This window comes from Callospermophilus lateralis, chromosome 18 (assembly GCF_048772815.1).
Source record: "Callospermophilus lateralis isolate mCalLat2 chromosome 18, mCalLat2.hap1, whole genome shotgun sequence".
Taxonomy (NCBI): Eukaryota; Metazoa; Chordata; class Mammalia; order Rodentia; family Sciuridae; genus Callospermophilus; species Callospermophilus lateralis.
The window spans coordinates 15,715,641-15,736,631 of record NC_135322.1 but is presented as its reverse complement, the minus strand read 5'-3'; the positions used below and the strand labels follow the sequence as shown (position 1 = coordinate 15,736,631).

At 42.7% G+C, this 20,991-nt stretch overlaps 1 protein-coding gene across 1 annotated transcript; it reads right to left on the bottom strand.

The window, feature by feature from the left end:
- Positions 1 to 4,621: 4,621 nt before the first annotated feature.
- Positions 4,622 to 17,597, bottom strand: Wdr87 (WD repeat domain 87). The gene is made up of 10 exons (XM_076837642.1): positions 17,523 to 17,597; positions 17,242 to 17,244; positions 15,810 to 15,977; positions 12,601 to 15,485; positions 11,673 to 11,938; positions 9,356 to 11,307; positions 7,274 to 8,851; positions 7,042 to 7,201; positions 6,710 to 6,984; positions 4,622 to 5,953 (listed from the first exon to the last, which is right to left on the bottom strand). Exons 1-10 carry the CDS (start codon positions 17,595 to 17,597, stop codon positions 4,622 to 4,624), a joined length of 8,694 nt encoding a protein of 2,897 aa, XP_076693757.1.
- Positions 17,598 to 20,991: the final 3,394 nt, after the last annotated feature.

Genomic DNA, 20,991 nt, shown 5'->3' with positions numbered 1-20,991 from the left:
GGACGCTCTAGGTGACCTCGGGAAGCAGGGCTTCAGAGCAGATTGTGCGCGCCGACGAGGGGCCGCGATGTTCGAGAGTCCCCCCGCACCCCCGCCCCGCCCCTGCCTGCCGCTGAGGTTGGGTGGGGCTCTCCGCTCGTGCTGCGTTCGTATACCTCTCAGGCGCTCTTCATCCTTTTTCCTCTGGGCTCCCCTCTCCAGGTCAGTACAGGGCGAAGCGCCCGGCCTTCAGAGGCGGACACTAGCAGGAAGGTACTAGGAGAGCAGAGTGTAGGTGGTGGTAGGCCGTCGAAGGGAGAAGCAAGCCCCTACCTCTGCCGTAGTGCGAGATTTCCCTGTTTAGGAGACTTCATCCTATGGCTCCTTAAAACCGCGCTCAGCGATGGCAGGAGAACTAAGACTCCCAGTTTGGGTGGAGCGCATTTCCTTGCGCCCGGGACCCGCGCTCCCAGGGCAGTGTCTGTCTCTCCAGGGGCGTGGCGGCGAGAATATTTCCACAATACTGCTCTGTTTTGCGGAAACTGCGGTTTCAGGTACGATCCTACCTAGTTCGTTGGATTTCGCGTTTTCCTTTAGTCTAACCTGACCCCTAGTGTCCCTTCTAGTAGATAATAGGGGGACTAAAGTTCCCATTCTCCCTTACGTTTGGGACTCCAAGTCCTTCCAGTTAGGCACTGAATTTCACCCATTTCAAAGTTCCTGATGCTTGCAGTTCTCCCACTTTGGAAACAAAACACACACACACACACACACACACACACACACACTTTTTCCCCTTTGTGATCAGCTACACCATTTCTAGCAGAACTCTATATTTCCTGCCTCTAATTTCTCCTCCTGAACCCAACTAGGGTTCTCTACTGAACCCAACTAGAGTTACACTTCAGCACCTATGACTCTTCCAAAACTCCTCTTGACAAGATTATCCATAGCCAGAATAAAAAAAAATACATAGCCAATAATCATCTTGTTAAATTTAATAGTGAATTTTGAATTCTACTTAATTCTGTTAGGAGCACTTGACACAAATGATGACTCCCTCTTTTTAAATACACTTTCTTCTTTTAGTTTCCATAATATCATCCATTCTTGGTTTTCTTTCATTCCTATTAATAGGACTATTCTCTTATGTTGCTTCTTCCACTTTTTCCTGATCTCCTAATGTTAGAGCTCCTTATGATTAAATCACTAGTCCTCTTTTTTTGTCCACACTCCTTCCCTTGGTCATTTCATGGCTTCAGGTGTATTCTATATACCAATAATTGCCACACTTACAACTGTGGTCCAAACTGTCCCCATACTCCTATATTTTATTTCCCCTCTTCCAAAATTGTTCTTCCTGAATCTCATCTCAGAGATCCATCAACAGTCAACCACACCCAAGGCAGAGGCCCAGAATTGACCTATACTCTTTCCCTTATCTCCAAAGTTCTAGCTTTTCTACTTGACAATTTTTTTTCTCAAAATCTCCATTCTCATCCAGGAGTTTGTCTCCTAGGTACATACCTAAGATACAAGAAACATGTCCACACAACAATGTATACACAAATGTTCATAGTAAGTAGCATTATAAATGCCAAGAAGTGGGGGCTGTCGCTCAGTGGAAGAGCCCTCACCTAGCATGTGTGAGGCACTGGGTTCTATCCTCAACACCACATAAAAGTAAATCAGTAAAATAAAGGCACTGTGTCTGTCTACAACTAAAAAATTTAAAATAAATAAATACCCAAAAGTAGAAACAATTCAAATGTTAATGTCATTCAAATGATGAATGGATGAAGTAGGGTGTATCCATACAATTAAATATTATTTGGCAATTTAAAAAACTGAAGTACTGAGTCATGCTACATGTTGGGGAAGCAGTAAGAATGGACCTTGGGATCGAATCACTTGTTTACCCAGATATAAAGAACCTACAAAATACCAGTTGTGAACTCAGAAGGTACTACTTTATTCTACTTAAGTGTATGCATCAAGTCCATGACCACTTTGGAGTATTTTAGGCTCCACAGGGAAGGGCAAGGGTTCCTTTTGCTGCCTTCTTTGGCTGATAGCAGGACCCATTAGCCATGGGGAACTGATACACTTAGAGATGAAGTGTTATTCCATCTAATGCTTGACTCTGTTTCCTTGGCAACTCTAGTACCAAGACGCAGTAATGATCTTTGCTATTCTCCTAATAGCTGGAGTCCTCTAGCATTGGTAATGAATGGTTAGTGTCAATGCTATAATATGAACTTTGAAAACTTAAGCTAAATCAAAGAAGACAGTCACAAAGGTCATATATCTTATGATTCTCTTTATAGGAGATGTCAAGAATAGGCAAATCTACCAGATGCAGAAAGTAATTTAGTGCATTTGCCTGGGGTTAGGGCTGATGGATTGGGAGATGGAGGGGTTCATCATATTTGAGGATAATGAAAATATTGAAATTGATTGTAGTGATGGATGTACAATTATGTGAGTATACTAAAAGTTATTGGGGTATTCACTTTAAATGGGTATTCACTTTAAATTTATATACTCTATGGTATATGGGTTATTATTAAAGCTCTCCAAAAAAGCTACCAAGGGTGGGGGGGAAATCCTCTTGTATCTCTATACCTTCCACTCCAGTCCATTCTCATCTCCTAAAATACTGCATCTAACTCCAGATTCTCCCTGTTCTGTCTACTTTATACCTGGAAGTCAAAAGGATCTTTAAAACAGATCTGATTATGCCATTAAAGAGACCTTCAAGGCCCTCTATTATCTAGCCCCTTCCAGCCTCCTCAGCTTAATTTCACTCTCACTCTTTCTCTCTGACTCTTCACACTATTTGCTTTTTTTTTCTGTCTTCAATATGCCATGCTTTCTCTCACTTCTACATATACCCCAACTTTCTAACTCCTTTGTACCTTTTAAATCTTATCTGAAACCTCCATCTCCTTAGATGCTGCTGACAGGTTTTTCTGATATATATTCTAATAGTTTCCTGACCTTCCTGATCATTATAGTGCTATTCCATAAGAGTAGAAACCTTGCTGCTCAGAATATTAATGTATATTGAATACTTTGTACAGTCTATCACAGAGTAGAAATTCTCAGAAAATATTTGTTGAGTCTTAGAAAAGATGGTAAGCTGTTAATTTCATTTACAAAATTATTCATAACCAATAATACAAGTATTCAATAAGTAACCTGGGCATAATCCTTGATTCTTTGTTCTCCCTCACCTTTTCTACTTCTCTCTTCACTCATCCACTTACCTTGTTATAAGCCATGAACAACTAAACATGTTTCCTTGAACCCACTATTGCCTCTAATCCAGTCTTCTCCCTGTTCTGCTCTTGGGTAATTTTCTCAGAAGTACCTTCTGGTTCACTATTCTCCCTTCACTTGGGTCTAATCTACTACATTTATTTGTTGGTGGTGCTGGGGATCTAACCCAGGGATGCATACTAGGTAGGCACTCTACCACTAAGCCATATTCCCAGCCCTATTTTGTATTTTATTTAGAGACAGGTCTCACTGAGTTGCTTAGCACCTCGCTTTTGCTGAGGCTGGATTTGAACCCACAATCCTCCGGCCTTAGGCTCCTGAGCTGCTGGGATTACAGGTGTGTCCCACTGCGCCCGACACTATTATTTTTTGATGACAGTTCATTTACTTCATTTACTTTCCAGAACTTCTATTTGGCTCTTTTCAAATATACCTCAGGTTTTACATTTGTTTTGATATCTGTATGTATGCCTGCATGCATCATTTTTACAAGTTATTTAAAAATCCTGTCTGATAGTTCTGGTCTACAACTGTGGACCTATTTGAACCTACACTTAGTCTTCACCTAGATGTAGATTAATTCTCATCATATCATTATCTCAAACCCCATGTCCAGTTGGTAGTAAAAAAAAAAAAAAGTGAAAGGGGGAAAAAAAGAAGTGAAAGGCATAGGCTTCCCTCCTTTTCTTTCTGTTTTAATGTCAAATGGCCTCACCCCTTAATGTGATCCAATGGTGAAGTCACCAGACAGTACCGTTAGATCTTGATGAAATTTTTTCCTTTATTTCCTCAACACTCAGTTATTAGGGACTCAAAGCCAACAGCATGCAGAGCTATGACTAGGCGAATAAGAGTCAGCTCCCACTATAGGCCCCCAAATACTAAGGGGCAGAATGCTAGGTCGTCTGATTCTAAAATCCATTATTTTTCCACTATATCAATACTTCTTATATCAATGCAAATATACATTAGTTTTTGTGACAGGTACTTTCCATCATACAGTTTTTGTAAGATGGTGGATGGGAGGCCAGGAAGGAAGAGGACAAGGAAAGACTCTTCTGCCTCCAGGACTATAGAGGGTGAGCACCACTGGATTCTGAGTTTTCCTATTTTTAGAAGTACGTCTGATAAACCTTCCTAGAGAAACAAAGCTTGGACCAAAGGAACACATCAAATCACTGTGGCAAATAAGAATCTCCTCTTTATTTCCCATATAGAAACTAGTTTCCAGATCTGGGTTGGAAAGGGCTTTGACCTGGTTCTAAATCTTTATGGGCCCTAGCATTGAGGGTCTATATTCTGATTACCAGGCATTTCTCCAGCTGAGAATGAAAAGTTCTGACATCCAGCCAGTCCTGAATTAGAGAGTGGGAGTAAAGATGTAGGGCAATTCCTTGGTCAGGTGAATATCAGCCTGGGGCAGGCTCTTCCAGGCAAGTTCTAAGATTCCATACTGGGCAATGCCTATGGAAAGGATAGTATGCACGTTATTCTGTCCAGGGAGGGGTATTACACCCTGGAACTTAAGAGGTCTTCTTTGGGTGTGAGAGCCCCCACAAACCAAGCAATAGAATAACCGCTCCCCAGGTACTAGATCCATGGCCTTTAGGGCCTCTTTGTAAATGATGCCTTGGGATTGAGGTTCCTCTCTCAGAAGCAGCTCTTGTAGCAGCCTCTGGATTTGGGGGGACTTAAGCTGGTACAGGTCCATGAGCTGGTGGAACTCTTTCATCCATGCAGTTGTATCACTGGCATATCGCTGCTGAAGCATCCGCAAAACGTGGTACATGGCCACAAATGTCTCCCATCGTGGTACCTCTTCTTCCTTTTTTTTAGAGATGGGCTGTGTCTTCTTCTCCAACTTGGGCAATTTGGGAAACCTGCCCTTACCCTTAATATCCCATAAGTCCTTTTGAAATACTAGTGCCAGGGTTTGTTTTTCCACAGAAGCATGGGGATCCAGAAAAATGTCTTTTGTGGTAGGATAAAAGTGTTGTGTCTCCATCTCTTTGAGAGCATCTGATAACTGCTGTATTCGTCTATTTCTGTAAGGCTCCCCCAGAAGATGCCAATTTATAGCCTTTGGGTCTGTAAACCTCTTGGTCACTAATGGGGGCTTTGGTGTGGGGACAGCCAAAGGTTCTAGCCAACTCTCCTTTTCCTTTTTTTTTATAGGAGGAATCACTTTTAGGCGTTTTTGACTCATGAACTCCCTACTGGATTTTAAGGTCCCTGTGCTTCGTGATTCCATGGCCTGCTCGTGAGTGTACACAATGGCTTCAAGTTTTGCTTGATGCAGCCATTCTAAGTCTCCCTTTGAGGTGAGGTCTTTAAGGAGCTGATACAGTCTATGGAAACTATCCCTGGAAAGCTCTTCTCCTGCTTCCATCTGTTCTAGAACATTGTGGATCCACTCTACATCTGAGAGGCTTGCCTCTGGATATTTCCCAGCCAGAATTTGAGCGAGAGAGAACTGTACCTTAGTCTTTCCAATGAGAGATGGATGACGCTGCAAAAACCACTTCCACTTCGATCGTAGTAGTTTGCGTTTCTGAGCTTCCAGGGTCTCTTTAAATATGTGGGGCTTGAGTGGTGTCTTTATGTCCTGTTTTGGGGACTCCAAAATTTTATCTAAAACATATAGAGATGTGGGCTTATATATTGGTAACAGTTCTTTTTCTTCATCTATCACCTTTATCTTTGGGAATGTTCTAGATGTCTTGAGTACTGTTCCCAAGGATATCTGTTTCTCCAACAGTGGTTCTGGTATCTTCTCTCTCATCTCCAGAGCTTCTGAGATGCTTTTTCTGGAAGGGATTTTTCTGGAAGGGCTTGTGGCCTTTTCTCCCAAGGATATCTGTTTTTCCAACGGTGGTGCGGGTATCTTCTTTCCCATCTCCAGAGCTTCTGAGATGCTTTTTCTGGAAGGGCTTGTGGCCTTTTCTCCCAAGGATATCTGTTTTTCCAACGGTGGTGCGGGTATCTTCTTTCCCATCTCCAGAGCTTCTGAGATGCTTTTTCTGGAAGGTCTTGTGGCCTTTTCTCCCAAGGATATCTGTTTTTCCAGCGGTGGTGCAGGTATCTTCTTTCCCATCTCCAGAGCTTCTGAGATGCTTTTTCTGGAAGGGATTTTTCTAGAAGGTCTTGTGGCCTTTTCTCCCAAGGATATCTGTTTTTCCAGCGGTGGTGCAGGTATATTCTCTCCCATCTCCAGAGCTTCTGAGATGCTTTTTCTGGAAGGGATTTTTCTGGAAGGTCTTGTGGCCTTTTCTCCCAAGGATATCTGTTTTACCATCGGTGGTGCAGGTATCTTCTCTCCCATCTCCAGAGCTTCTGAGATGCTTTTTCTGGAAGGGATTTTTCTGGAAGGGCTTGTGGCCTTTTCTCCCAAGGATATCTGTTTTACCATCGGTGGTGCGGGTATCTTCTCTCCCATCTCCAGAGCTACTGAGATGCTTTTTCTGGAAGGGATTTTTCTGGAAGGGCTTGTGGCCTTTTCTCCCAAGGATATCTGTTTTACCATCGGTGGTGCGGGTATCTTCTCTCCCATCTCCAGAGCTTCTGAGATGCTTTTCCTAGAAGGGCTTTTGAAAACATCCAACTTTATAGCACTGCCTTTGTCTAGAGGGACACCTTGTACTACAGAAAGGATAATTTTCCTTCCTAGTAGTTGCTTTCCTCTTTCTTTTTGTAACTTAAGTAGTAGTTCTCTTTTTAAGATCTCTTTTTTCTTCATTACTTCTTCCAGTGATCTCTTTTTTTCTACCTCTTCTGTCTTACTCTTGCTTTCTTCTTCCTTTTCTTCCTCACTCATGCTTTCTTCTTCCTTTTCTTCCTCACTCATACTTTCTTCTTCCTTTTCTTCCTCACTCATGCTTTCTTCTTCCTCCTCAAACCCTCCCGCCTCCTCCTGTACCACCTTCTTTTTCATCTTTTTCTTCTCCTTCATCTTCTTTTTCATCTTCTTCCTCTTCTTTTCCTTCTCCTCCTCCTCCTCTTCCATCTCCTCCACCTCCTTTAGCTTCTCCTCTTCCTCTCCTTCTTCCTCCTCCTCTTCCTCTCCTTCTTCCTCCTCCTCCTCCTCTTCCTCCTCCTCTTCTTCCTCTTCCTCTTTCTCTTCCTCTTCCTTCTCTCCTTTTTTCTCCTCTGCCTCAGATAAACTCTCTTGCTCTACTTCATCTAATAGGTTTTCTATTTCTTTAGAAAATATCTCTTCACTTTCCACCTCATCTGTTTGACCATAAACCTGTTCCTTTGGGGTAACAACTCCCTTTACCTGTTTTCTTTTTCTCCTCTCTTCTTTAAGGAGTGCAATTTCTTCTTTTATATCCTCTATTATTTCTTCCCTGTCTTCAGCCTGTGCAATTTCTCTATGTTCCCTGGCTAATCTTCTTTCTTCCTCAGCCACTCTTTTCTCTAGTTTTCTCACTTTTCTCATTTCCTTGGCCAGTTTTCTCTGTTTCTTAGCCAGTTGCTTCTCATCTGTGGTCATTTCTTCATGTTCCTTAGAAAAATCCCACTCTTTGCTATCAAGTTTCTTCTGTTCCGTGCTCAACATGCTCTCCTTAACAAAGAGTGACCTCTTTAACTTGGTCAACTTTATTTTTTCCTGGGTTAGTTGCCTTTCATCACTGATAAGTTTTTGAAGATCCTTTAAGATTTTGCTGACTTTTCTTGTTTGCTTGGAAATATCCTTTTCTTTCCTTAATGCTTTGGCTAACTTCCTTTCTTCTTCAGCATGTAGTCTCTGCCCTCTAGTATATTCCAGTTTTTCTTTGGCAATGTTCCTTTTCTCTGTAGCCAAAATTCTATCTTCATAGATTAGTATCTTCTCCTCTAGTGACAGTTTCTTCTTCATTTGTGCCATTTCAAGCTCAGTCAGTTTTGCCTGTTCGGGGATTTCTCCCTTTGTGGAGAGCATTTCTATCTCATTCAACCTTGTCCTCTCTTGGACTACCTTCTGCATTTCTGTGTTCAATGCCTTTTCTTCCTTAGCAATATCCTGCTCTTCTCTGAGCAGTTTCTTCTCTTGAAACATTGCCTTCTTCTCCTCAGCCAGCTGCATTTTTTCCTGGGCTAATTTCACCTGTTTTTCACCCAAAATTGCATCTGTTTGAATCAGTTTCTTCTCTCTAGCAGCCAGTTTTTCCTTTTTCCGGGCCACTGCCTCCTGCTCCTTTTTCAGCCTCTGCTCTCCCTGAACTATCTTCTCCTTGTACACATCCATCTTAATCTTTAATTGAGCTAATTGCTCTCTCCCCTGGGAAATTTTTTCTTTAATATGGAGGAAATTATTTTTCCTCTGAGCCAATTTTTCTTTTTCCTGAGCCAATTTCTTCTTTTCTTCGGCGAGGTTCTCCTCTTTCTGGACCAGTCTCTTCTTATTCTGTGCAAGTTCTTCCTTGTTATGGTTCAGTGTTTGCCATTCCTGGGCCAGTTCCTCTTTGTTCTGCATCAGTTTCTCCCTTCTCTTGGCCAGGTCTTTCTCTTTCTCAGGCATTTTTTCCTTGTCCTGGGCCAGCTTATCCTCTTCCTGGATCAGCAGCTCTTCTTCCTGAGCCAGTTTATCCTCTTCCATAATCAGATTCCCCTCGTGTGAGGCCAGTGTCTCTTCCTTCTGATCCAGTTTTTTCTTATTCTGTGCAAGTTCTTCCTTGTTATGGTTCAGTGTTTGCCATTCCTGGGCTAGTTTCTCTTTGTTCTGCATCAGTTTCTCCCTTCTCTTGGCCAGGTCTTTCTCTTTCTCAGGCATTTTTTCCTTGTCCTGGGCCAGTTTATCCTCTTCCTGGATCAGTAGTTCTTCTTCCTGAGCCAGTTTATCCTCTTCTATAATCAGATTCCCCTCGTGTGAGGCCAGTGTCTCCTCCTCCTGATCCAGTTTTTTCTTATTCTGTGCAAGTTCTTCCTTGTTATGGTTCAGTGTTTGCCATTCCTGGGCCAGTTCCTCTTTGCTCTGCATCAGTTTCTCCCTTCTCTTGGCCAGATCTTTCTCTTTCTCAGGCATTTTTTCCTTATCCTGGGCCAGCTTATCCTCTTCCTGGATCAGCAGCTCTTCTTCCTGAGCCAGCTTATCCTCTTCCATAATCAGATTCACCTCCTGTGAGGCCAGTGTCTCCTCCTCCTGATCCAGTTTCTTCTTTTCTTCAACCAGTCTTCCTTCTTCCTCAATCAGTGGAATTTCTTTCCTAGCCAGTTCTTCCATGTCCCATGCTAGTCCCTTCATTTCTTTGCCCAGCTCCTTTTCTTGCCCTTCTAGACTCGTTTCCTTAAAGGTTAGTATGTCCATTTTCTTGCCCAATACATTTTTTGTATCAGCTATTTTCTCTGCTTTCTTGGCTAGTTTCTCCTCTTGTTGAGCTATTTTCTCTGATTTCTTGGCCAGTTTCTTCTTTTTCTGGGCTACTCGTTCTGCTTCCTGGTTTAGGTTCTCTTCCCTTTCAGCCAGTTTTTCCTCTTTATAGGCAAATGTCCCCTCTCCCTGGGCCATTTTCCCATCTCTCAGGAATGCTTTCAGATATTCTTGGGCAAGTTTTCTCTCTTCCTGAGCCAGTTTTCTCTCTTCTTGTGCAAGTTTCTCTTCTTCTTTTGCTAATTTTCTCTCTTCTTTGGCTCGTTTTCTTTCATCTTTGGCATGTTCCTTGTTTATCCTGGCTTGTTTCTGTTCTTCCTGGATCTGTCTCTGCTCTGCTGTGACCAACTCTTCTTCTTCTTCCGACTCCTCAGACACTTCTTCCTCCAGGGTCCATTCTTTCTCATCCTTGGATTTGGATGGCATCAATCTTTCCCATATCTGTTTCCACTCATCCCATGTCAGCTTCTTCTTCCCCTTCTGTGTTTCCTCATCTGGCATTAGCTCCCCTTCATCCTCCTCTTCCTGAACATGGCTACTGTCCCATTCTTGCTTCCATTGATCCCAGGGTATCTTCCTCTCATTGTAGGCCTGTCTCCACTGATCCCAGGATTTCTTCCATTCCTGCCATGACAACTTCCTCTCAACCTTATCTTTTTTTTCTTCTGGCTCAACCACTTCCTTTTTGGGTTTAGCCCTTTTTCTAATTTGTTCAATTACCTCTCTCTCTCCTTTGATCATTTCCCTCTCTTTTTTACTTACTCTCTTTTCTTCCTGACTTATTTTCTTCTCTTGCCTAGATACCTTCTTAGAGGGTTTCTTTTCAGGTTTCTTTTCTTCTTTCTTTGACTTTGGTTTTCCCTTGACTAGGTCACCTGATTCTAAAAATAAAACTTTCTTCTTTTTGCCTTTTTTTGTTATCACTTCTTCCAAGCCTTGCATGTCCTTTTCTTCCTTTTGCTCTTCTTCTTGTTCCTTTGATATCTCTTCCTTACCTCTAATTACCATGTCTTCTCTAATTGCTTCTTCATGGATAGAAATTGTTCTTTCCTCTGGCCAGACTTCATCCCAGTCCTCATCCTCAAGTACTTCCTCACTTTCTTTCTTCAGCACTGGGCAGATCTTCTGAAAGAGTTCCCAGCTGGGTCGCCGATCTGCCAGCATCTCCTGAGCCACAGTCACTAACTCCCTGTTTAGATCTTCTGACATTTTTGTTTGGGAACCAGATATCCTCAGGGTCATAAGACGACACAAGTCATCCCGCCATGTGGAGATATCTCCAGGGATAACCCTCTGGCCAGCCACTCCAGAAGCACCCCGCCCAGAGACTTTAACTTTTTTTGCAACTTGTTTTTCCACGACAGGATGTAGAGGTTCTTCGATTAACTCTTCAGGTTCTGATCTTTTCTTCTTGTGCACTCTTGTGGGTTTCTGAGCTGTTGCTTTCTTGCCTCTTTTGACACGTGTTTTCTTCAGCATCTTCAGGGTCAGAGCAATGTGTTCCTTTGAGGAATCTCTATCTGAAAGTTCAGCCTCTCTTGAGCCTTTTATTAAACTGACAGTTGAAGACCTGGAAATTATGTCCTCTATCTCAATTGGTACCTCTTCACTTTCACCCTCTACAGGACCTGGCTCTATGCCAATCTGTTTAGTGTCTCCCTCTTTCATCCTTCTGAGACTTCGCAACCATTTTCGGGCTGCAAGGAAAATCAGGAGATGGAGGTAAGAAAAGTATAAGAAGCTAAATGAAACTCTTCCCAAATCTAAAGTGAGCTAAGAGGAACTCCTATAGAAGAAGTAGCAAGAGAGAAGGCTAGGCCTTTAAAGGGAAGGGTGGGGGGAAACATACTTCTTGCTATATTCTCAGCATATCCCACAATCCTAGAGAGATAGGCCTTGGAGTCTTCCTGGGTTTGGGTGGATTCTTCCAAAGAGAATTCTCTTCTAGGAAAGATCTTTTCATTTTTCTCTCTTCCCATCTATTATCTCTTGACCCATCATATCCCTAACTACCCTGCCTCTTGGAGACCCCGAGGCTTGGAACCGATTACCCTGTACATACTCTGCTTTCTGCCTCCTCCTCGGCTCCGTTTTGGACCTTTGCTGGGCTTGAATTCATATTCTTCAGAAAACGAAAGATGTTGTGTAGGAGGGTATATTTGTTCAGAAATCTTTGAGACATCCAAAGAGAAATCAGGCTTTTTATCTCCTTTTGCCAAGGTCAGATTTTCATTTAGTCGCTGCTCCACTTGAGTGTGAAGGATTTGGAGATCTGAGGGTCGCATCCCCAGCAGAAGATCCAGGGATTCCTCCCCAACCATCTCTTGCCTATGAAAGTCAAAGGAGAGGAAGAACTTTACTGAATCAAGAATAAGAAGGAAAATGGGGAGGAAAGAACTGCTGCGGAACAGTCAGGGGGTTTGGCGAAGTGACCACAAGAGAGAGTGTAGGTAGATGTAAATGAAGGCCAAAAAGAAAAAAAAAAAAGTTTAGGAAGCCAAGATGGCAGTGACTGGAGGGATCTATATGAGGGCTCTATCAGGAGCAGAAAAAAATAGAAAGTGAAACTTGAAGGGAGTAGAGGACAGACAAAAATAGGCAAAGAAATGAAGAAAGAAATGGCCATCAAAGACAGTCTAAGAATAGAAAAAGGTTATAAAGAGAAGAAAGATCAGGAAGCGCTAATAAACAGGGATGAGGAAACTCTAGCAATGAAAAGGAAGGGGAAAATGTGGGAAGGGGAAAATAAAATAGAAATGAGGAAGGAGCTAGGTGTGGTGGTGTACGTCTAAAACCCCAGCAACTTGGGAGGATGAGGTAGGAGGATCAAAAGTTTGAGACTAGCCTCAGTAACTTAGCAAGACCCCATCTCAAAATAAAATAAAAGGGCTGGGGATTAGTTCACTGGCCCTGCGTTCAGCCCCCAGACTGAAAATAATACTAGTAGCAGCAGTAGTAGTAAATAATTGAGGAAGGCACAAAAAACTTACTGCATATCCCTGTAAGTTTCTTCTTTCTGGATCAAGTTTAAGAGTGAGGTCTTAGTGTGGATTCCAGTATCGGCCATAAGACTTAGTGCCTTGCTCCTCACTCTTTGGTCCTTATCCATTAATCCTTGAGCCAAAGGCAAGGCAAAGAGATGAGTAATCATTCCTAGACGCTTCAACCCTTCCCAGGCTAATTCTCGGATCAATGGGTTAGAATTGGTCGTATCATCCAGCAGACGATGGGCTGTCTCAGAGCGCAGGGGTGGAGACACCTGATAAGAGGCAAAGATTTGCCCTAGTGCACCAATGCAGCACTGGTACTTCAGTGGGACAGCATGGATCATAACACTAAGGATTGTCTCAATCAGGCTACTAACAGCTATTTCATTCATTTCACTCATTTTTCTTCCCAGCCAACTGCGATTTGCTGCATCTGTAAGAAGACCCTCGTTTATATCCCTGATTATTCTTGATTTTATAAGGCTTTCATCCTCCTCCTGTGCAAATTCTCCTAGATCACTTACAGCTCTTCCCCTGCCATGCCAAAAGAAGAATGGTTCGGACTTTTCCCATTCCAATTCCCGCATGGGTGAGTGCAGATTGCACTGTAAGTATATTGGACATCCCTCTGGCCATAGACGGGCACGGATCACTGAGTTGGGGATGTAGCAATCAGGGGCAAGGAGCCATTTCCTCCCATGACCAAAGTAGCATCGCAATATCTGATAAGGGTTGAGTCCATCCCAGTAAGTCAGCTGTAACTGGGGAGGAGCCACATAATGGGTATGGTGAGGTTTTTTCATCTCTGTCCCGTCAGTTCCCGTCTTTTCCAAAGTATCATGTGTGGTGGTGTGCAGTAATACAGGGCCTCCATTTTTATCTTCTTCTATGACATGTGGCACAGAATGGTCAAAGGCAATGGCCCGCTTATTGACAAGAGTCTTCAGACCCACCAATTCCTGTTTTCTACGAACATGGTAGATATACTTGGGCACAAACATGGTCTCAAAGGAGAAGAAAAAGCCTGGTATAAAAGGCTTAGGGGCTTCTAGTACTTCATCTGTCATAGTCATAAAGGAAAGGCGGGACAGCACAGACGAGGGAAGCAGTTTTAAGCAAGATACCAGATACAGACTCTGGTTGAAAGTCACAAGTAGGTCACCCCGATCATTAGCAAAGCAGAGTGGGCCAAAGTGCAGTGAAGAGTCCAGCATGGCTATGAGTCTACCATGAAAGTCCCATATCCGGACAGAGCCATCAATACCACCTGTGACAAAAAGACTCAAGGGCAAGCAGACATCAAAGGATGTGATGGCACATTGGTGCAGAGGCAAAGTCTCAATGAACTTTGAGCTTTCCTGTGACACGGAAGACAGAAAATCATGGAACTTCCAGAGACGCAGGCGGCTGGTGTCTGTGATGGCACCCACAGACTTAGGCAATAGTATCAGGTGTTTTAGGTGACAGCTACTGAGAATGCTGGCAAGGGGCTGCAGTTGTACTCTGATCTCAGATAACACAGCTTCTGACAGGTGTATATAGTCATCCATTCCATAGGAACATAGCAAAGTGTTTTCTCGGCTAGCAAGAATCCCTCCAGACATTGTAGAAAGTGCCAGTACAGCCCCAAAATGCACTAATTTCTCTACTCGGGCACAGCTGTGCTGGGAGAGCACTCTTATCATACCACTCTGGTGCCCAGAGAATATCAGTCCTTCTAGCCCCCGCCCCAGGTGGAAATGCCCATAAGCCAGACATTGTACAAAGTCATGAGAATCTGGTGATGTGCCTAAAAGATACTTAGCTGGGCAAGGGCAGCGGGTTGTGTCAAACACCAGCACCTCTGAGCCACCTGTTGCCACAAAGAGCTCCTCTTTTCCTGGATCATAGGCCCAATCCACAGCATTGTCCAAGATTGAGAAGGGCCAGGTGAGAATCAGAAGCTCCCCTGTTAGTGGGGACACAAAACGCAACAGGCCATCCTCTGTAGTACACAAGATCCGGAACCAGTTTTCTCCACAGCAGATTCGACGCACCTGCTGTGGAGTAGAACCACAGACGTTGAAGAGGGTATAGAAGAAGGGCAGTCGGCGCAATGAAAAACTATGGGTAGTTTGGCAGAAGAAAGTAGTGTCATCAATGAACTGGAGGTCATACAGCTCCTCACCAAGTTCTAGTCGCCGAAGCAGGTTACCTGAAGTCAGGTTCCACTCCTTGATTGTGCCTTCTCTGCCAGCTGTTAGCAAGGTGTGGGCCTCTGGCCGGCTGTGAATACATACCACTAATGAGGAATGGGCCTTGAAACTGTGGAGGGGATGGCTTCGAGTGAGGCTCCATACCTGGATTTCCCCACTCTTGTTTCCAGCATAGAGAAAGCCCTGATCAATACAGGTGAAGCAGCAGGTGATAGAGGAGCCACTGCTGGATAGGAACTTCTTTGCCTCTCCCAGATGGCCTTGGCCCTGGTGCTCAAGGACCCTCACTACAGTCTCACACAGAGCTAGGAGGGAGCCGTTGGGGCCATTCAGCACGATGTCCTGGACAACCTCGTCACCAGGCATGGAAAACATGTTGGCTATTTGGAGGCCCCTGCCACTTTGTTCAATGACCCAGGTGACCACGCCTCCCAGGATGCCAGACAGAAGCATTTTCACTTCTGGGTCATAGCAGAGGCAGTTGATATTGAAGCGGCAGGGCACTATGCCTAGTGGCTTGAATGCCCGAAAGTGGTCTCCAAAAAGCCGCAGGAGCAGGTCACCACAGTAGACCACGAGGATATGAAAGGAACCTGCGTGGACCATTGACTGAATGGGTGGCAGTCGCTCAGTCATGGAGAATGTTTTTTTCTCAACCATGTCCTCAGATTTGCTCTTCATCCATACTACAGCCTGGAAGATAATAAGATGGAAACTGCCTAGAAATGATAGGAAAGGAGGAAAGGCCCAGATATTCAGCTATTTTTCCCTGTTCTTTTGCTAAGGAGGAATTTTACCCATGGTGATGGTAGGTGAAACTAGGGAGAGGTGGGAAGCTTGGGCTCCTTTTCCTATACTTAGCCTGTTTAGAGGACCCCAGAAGTTTACTCAACATGAAGACTGTAATTGGAGGAAGGATGAAAGGGGAACCATGGGTCTAATATATTCAAGGTTGAAAGCTATCTGGGCATGGTCCCTTGAAAAATAGACTAAGAAGGAGAAGAAATGCAGTTTTACCTGTATTTCTTTTGTGTAGGATGTCACCCAAGAGAGGGAGGCAAAGAAGTAGGCCTCAGTGAAGTAATGACATACAACTGGCATATTTTGAGGATAACGAGATTCTTTAAACAGTGTCTGGGACCGGTCACTCAGCACAATTATTTCTTTATTTGAGTCATCTGAAGGCTATAGGGGAGAGAGATATGGCATTAACAAAGAGGCCAGGGCACACACTACATAAATTGTCAAAAAATCACGTTGACTAGGCATTTTGGCACAGTCCCATAATCCTAGTGACTAGGAAGGCTGAGGCAGAAGGATCACAAGTTTTAGTCCAGTCTTGGCAACCTAATGATATGTGTCTCAAAATTAAAAATAAAAAGGGCTGGGGATGTAGTTCAATAATAGAGTGCCCTGTATTTAATCCTCAATAATGAAAAAAAAATGTCACAAATCAATTCCCCAAATAATTTATCCTGCCCCTCCTAACTCCTGCCACATCTACATGTGTACATCTTAGCATTTAGAGGACATCTCCACTTCACAAGAGTGTAATGGATCTCCTAACACATGAAGGAACCAGACTCCTCTAGGTCCTGTATGAGCAGATTTTATAGTGTGAGCAAAAGGAAAAACTATGTTCTTTCCAAGGGTTCTTTTCTGTCTACAGGTGTAGAAATTAGCTACACCTGTCCTCACAAAAGTACATGTGTCATTAAAGGCATAACATCTAACAAATTACCCAAGTAAGTACACATCACCTTATAGCCATGTGTAATATTACAGTGTCCCAAAAATCAATGCAGCTCTAAGTTATTAAATCTTAAAAATGCACAAATAAGACTTTTAGGACAACCTATCTGGCAGAAGAACAGCACATATATGATATGTATTATCTTATAGTGATGGAACATGAGCTGTGAAATGTACACCTGGAATCCATTTGTACACAGCCAGCAACAGCAAAACTGAGGTTGACAAATGTTCTTTCTAGCACTTCCTTTTAGGATCTCTCTCTCCCAGAGGGTTGGTTCCCATGACAATGCTTCAAAGTATTCACTTCCCACATCAAAATGTCCTTTTAAGGGGCTGGGGATGTGGCTCAAGTGGCAGCATGGTCGCTTGGCATGAGCGAGGCACTGGGTTTGATCCTCAGCACCACATAAAAATAAAATAAAGATATTGTGTCCACTAAAACTAAAAAATAAATATTCTTTAAAAATGTCCTTTTAAGGGCTGGGGATGTGGCTCAAGCGGTAGCGCGCTCGCCTGGCACGCGAGCGGCCTGGGTTCGATCCTCAGCGCCACATACAAACAAGGATGTTGTGCCTGCCGAAAAACTAAAAAATAAATATTAAAAAATTCATTCTCTCTAAAAAAAAAAAAAAAAAATGTCCTTTTAAGAAGTCTGTAAACTTGGGGCTGGGATTGTGACTCAGTGGTGGAACACTTGCTTAGCACATGTGGGGCCCTGGGTTTGATCCTCAGCACCACATAAAAATAAATGAATGGAATAAAGGTATTGTGTCCAACTACAACTAAAAAATATTTTTAAAAAAAGAAGTCTGTAAACTTATTTAGAAATTGATGGCCCACTTCCTCTTAAGGGGACAGCTCTCTTGATGGTCTACTCTGTTTACTTCTTGCTTTCATGGAGAGTCTATGACTCTTCTGAAGTGCTTATTACTGTTAAGATAGAGGCTAGCCAATAGCATGTTTATGCCACATTACCTTTTTTTCTTCTATGATGTCATTTACAGCGTTTTTAAAATCCTTCCATGTGGGAATGAGTCGGGGGGACGACATCACCTAGATTTCCCCTTGGTCCTCTCTTCAGGATTGTTGCTTAAAAATCTGTGGGAATCCAAAAGAAGGTTTTTAATCACAGTTACTTTTCAAGGAACCTAGGCATCAGAAAGCAAGAACTTTGAACATGGGTTTCTTATACACCTTGTGAATGTCAGAAACTATGCGCGAGACATATCTTCTCATTTAATCTTCATTATGCTTCAGTGAGGTAGGTATTACCCCATTTTACATATGAGAAAACTGACTCTTGGAGAGGATAAATAAAGGAGTTGGGATTGAATCTTAGCGTTTTCTTATCTAGGATATTATAAGCAAAGGAAACAAACTTAGAAGAGGGGCTAGGAAAAAACACCTTCACAGGCAAATGATGGTTCTTTGCTGGTTGTGGTGTATCAGGAGAGCATTTTGTGAGGACTATGGGGTTTTCAAAGTGTGGTCTCTGGATCTCCTGCACCAGGATTCCTGTCAGAGGGAGCAACATCCTCAATTACAGATTCTTTTTAAAAAAATATTGTTTTTTAGTTGTAGTTGGACACAATACCTTTATTTTTATTTATTTATTTTTATGTGGTGCCTCACATGTGCTAGGTAAGTGCTCTACCACTGAGCCCCAGCCCCCATTCACATAATAATTCCTTATAGAAGATAATCTGTTCATTGCCCGCTTCCCTGTTCACTTCTCCTTGGCCATTGTGAGGACAAACTTCTATGTTTCATAGTTGGATTGTGAATAAATCTCACTTCTAACAATGCCTTCTGTCAAGCACTTTGTCATACTGGTGTGACAATGGGTTTGCTTTTTTTCATTAGTGAAATGAAAATGCCAATCTTTAATACTTTGCAGAATGGGTGCAAAGATCAAATAGGATTATTCATGTAAAACCCCTTTAAATATACCCTGATGCAGAACAATGACAATTGCTGGTTTTAGGCTGACCTAGTCCTGAGACAGATGACTACTCATTTCCTTTCCTACTTTCTACTTTTTCAGTTCCTCTGGAAACATAACAGCTGAGTTTATAGTCTGGCCAGCAGAGGGCAATGGAGGTCAACCTTGCCTGCTAGATCAAGAAAACATCAGCAGTTTAGAAAAATGATTCCTAAAGTGTGTTCCCTGGCCAGCAGCATCAGTATCACCTGAGTACTTGTTAGAAATACAAATTATTGAGCCAAACTCCAGAACTACTGAATTGAAAACTCTGAGAGTAGGGCCCAACAATCTGGGTTTCAACAAGCTCTGCTGCAGATCTTTTGCACCCTCACATGTGATGTTATTGTTTTTTAGTGTATTAAGAATTCTCAAGCCAATCCCTAAAAAACAAATGCCAAATGTCTTCTTTGATATAAGGAGAGTAACTAAGAACAGAGCAAGAAGGAAGAGCATGAGAAAAAGATTAACATTAAACAGGGACGAGAGGTGGGAGGGAAAGGGAGAGAGAAGGGAAATTGCATGGAAATGGAAGGAAACCCTCATTGTAATATAAAATTACATATAAGAGGATGTGAGGGGAAAGGGAAAAAAAACAAGGGAGAGAAATGAATTACAGTAGATGGGGTAGAGAGAGAAGATGGGAGTGGAGGGGAGGGGGGATAGTAGAGGATAGGAAAGGTAGCAGAATACAACAGACACTAGTATGGCAATATGTAAAAACGTGGATGTGTAACCGATGTGATTCTGCAATCTGTATACGGGGTAAAAAATGGGAGTTCATAACCCACTTGAATCAAATGTATGAAATATGATATGTCAAGAGCTTTGTAATGTTTTGAACAACCAATAAAAAAAAAAGAAAAAAAAAAAAAAGAATTCTCAATCAGTATGGCCTGGGCCTCCCCAAGCAAGGTCAGTAGAACCCATCCCCTGGTATGACTTAAGTTGCACAGAGACTAGATGATGGGATTTGGGGGAAAGCAGCAAGCAAAGCTTACCATCAGGAGTGGGGGTGTGGCTCAGTGGTAGAGTGCTTGCCTGGCATGTGTAAGGCACTGGGTTCGATTCTTAGCACCACATATAAATAAATAATTAAAATAAAGGTCTATGACCTTTATTAAAAAAATAAACTACTATCATCATCTTGCATGTATAGAGTGGTAGAGCCCATAAAAAAAATTTCACGTTTATTACATCATAGTTGTTATTATTTTGGTGGTAGTGGTACTGGAGATTGAACCAGGGCCTTGAGCATGCTAGACAAATGCTCTGCTACTGAGATATATCCCAGCCCTTTTATTTTGAGACATAGTCTTGCTAAATTGCTAAGGCTGGCTTTGAAGCCTCAGCTTCTTGAGTAACTGTGATTATGGGTGTACACCACCATGCATGGTTCCTTAGTTGTTGTTGTTTTTTTGTTTTTGTTTTTGTTTTTTGGTACCAGGGATTGAACCCAGGGATGCTTAATCACTGAGCGCTTTTTGTTTTTCATTTTGCAACACTAAGTTGCTTAGGGTCTTGCTAAGTTGCTGAGGCTGGGTTTGAACTTACAATCCTCCTGCCTCAGATTCCCAAGTTGCCAGGATTACAGGCATGCAATCACTGCACATGGCTTTCATTAGTTGAAGTAATTCTGAGTGGTTGATCTTCTTTTCATTGTACACATGAGCAACATGCACTTGGATGCATTTGATGCTATATAAGGAAGATTTAAGACCAAGAGCCATTTCACAATTCTGGATTCTATATTAGAAGAGGATGAGGTTCTGCCAGATGATACTAAGGAAGCTCTCTGACCCCCAAATCCACTCACAGTGGGAATTGGGGACTTTAGTGTTCCTTCTTTCTCTTTCCATTCTTCTAGGCTGAATGCTATGTTCCTATTTTCCCCCCATTTTCTTTCCCTTCATCTCTACATTCAATACTCATTTGGACGGTCTTTTTTTTTTAATTATTTTTTTAGTTGTTGATGGACTTTCATATTTATTTATTTATATGCAGTGCTGAGGATGGAACCCAATGTCCCACACGTGCTAAGCAAGTACTTCACCACTGAGCTACAACCCAGGCCCTCATTTAGACCATATTTAAGGAGACAGCATGATCTGCTTCGATCTTGAACATCAGTGGATGGCTATATGGGCCAGCCCTATAGCTTGGGCTTACCTCACTAGTTCCTTCTGGAGGCCCCAGAGTTGAAAGTAGTCTTCTATAGCAAATTTGCAGTCACTACCTTTAGTTCTTGTTGTTCCATATATCTTCTTTGGGTCCTACTTCTGGAACAGGACTGGGGAGTGAGTTAGAAAAGGCCTTCAAAACCCAGGGGTTTGTGGGTTCAAGTGATTCTCCTGCTTCAGCCTCCAAATTGCTTGTGACTGACTTGTATCTGTTTAAAAATACCAAGTACTGTGAGTACAAATAACAAGAAAACTTGACCATCCAAAAGGAGGATGGTGTGTG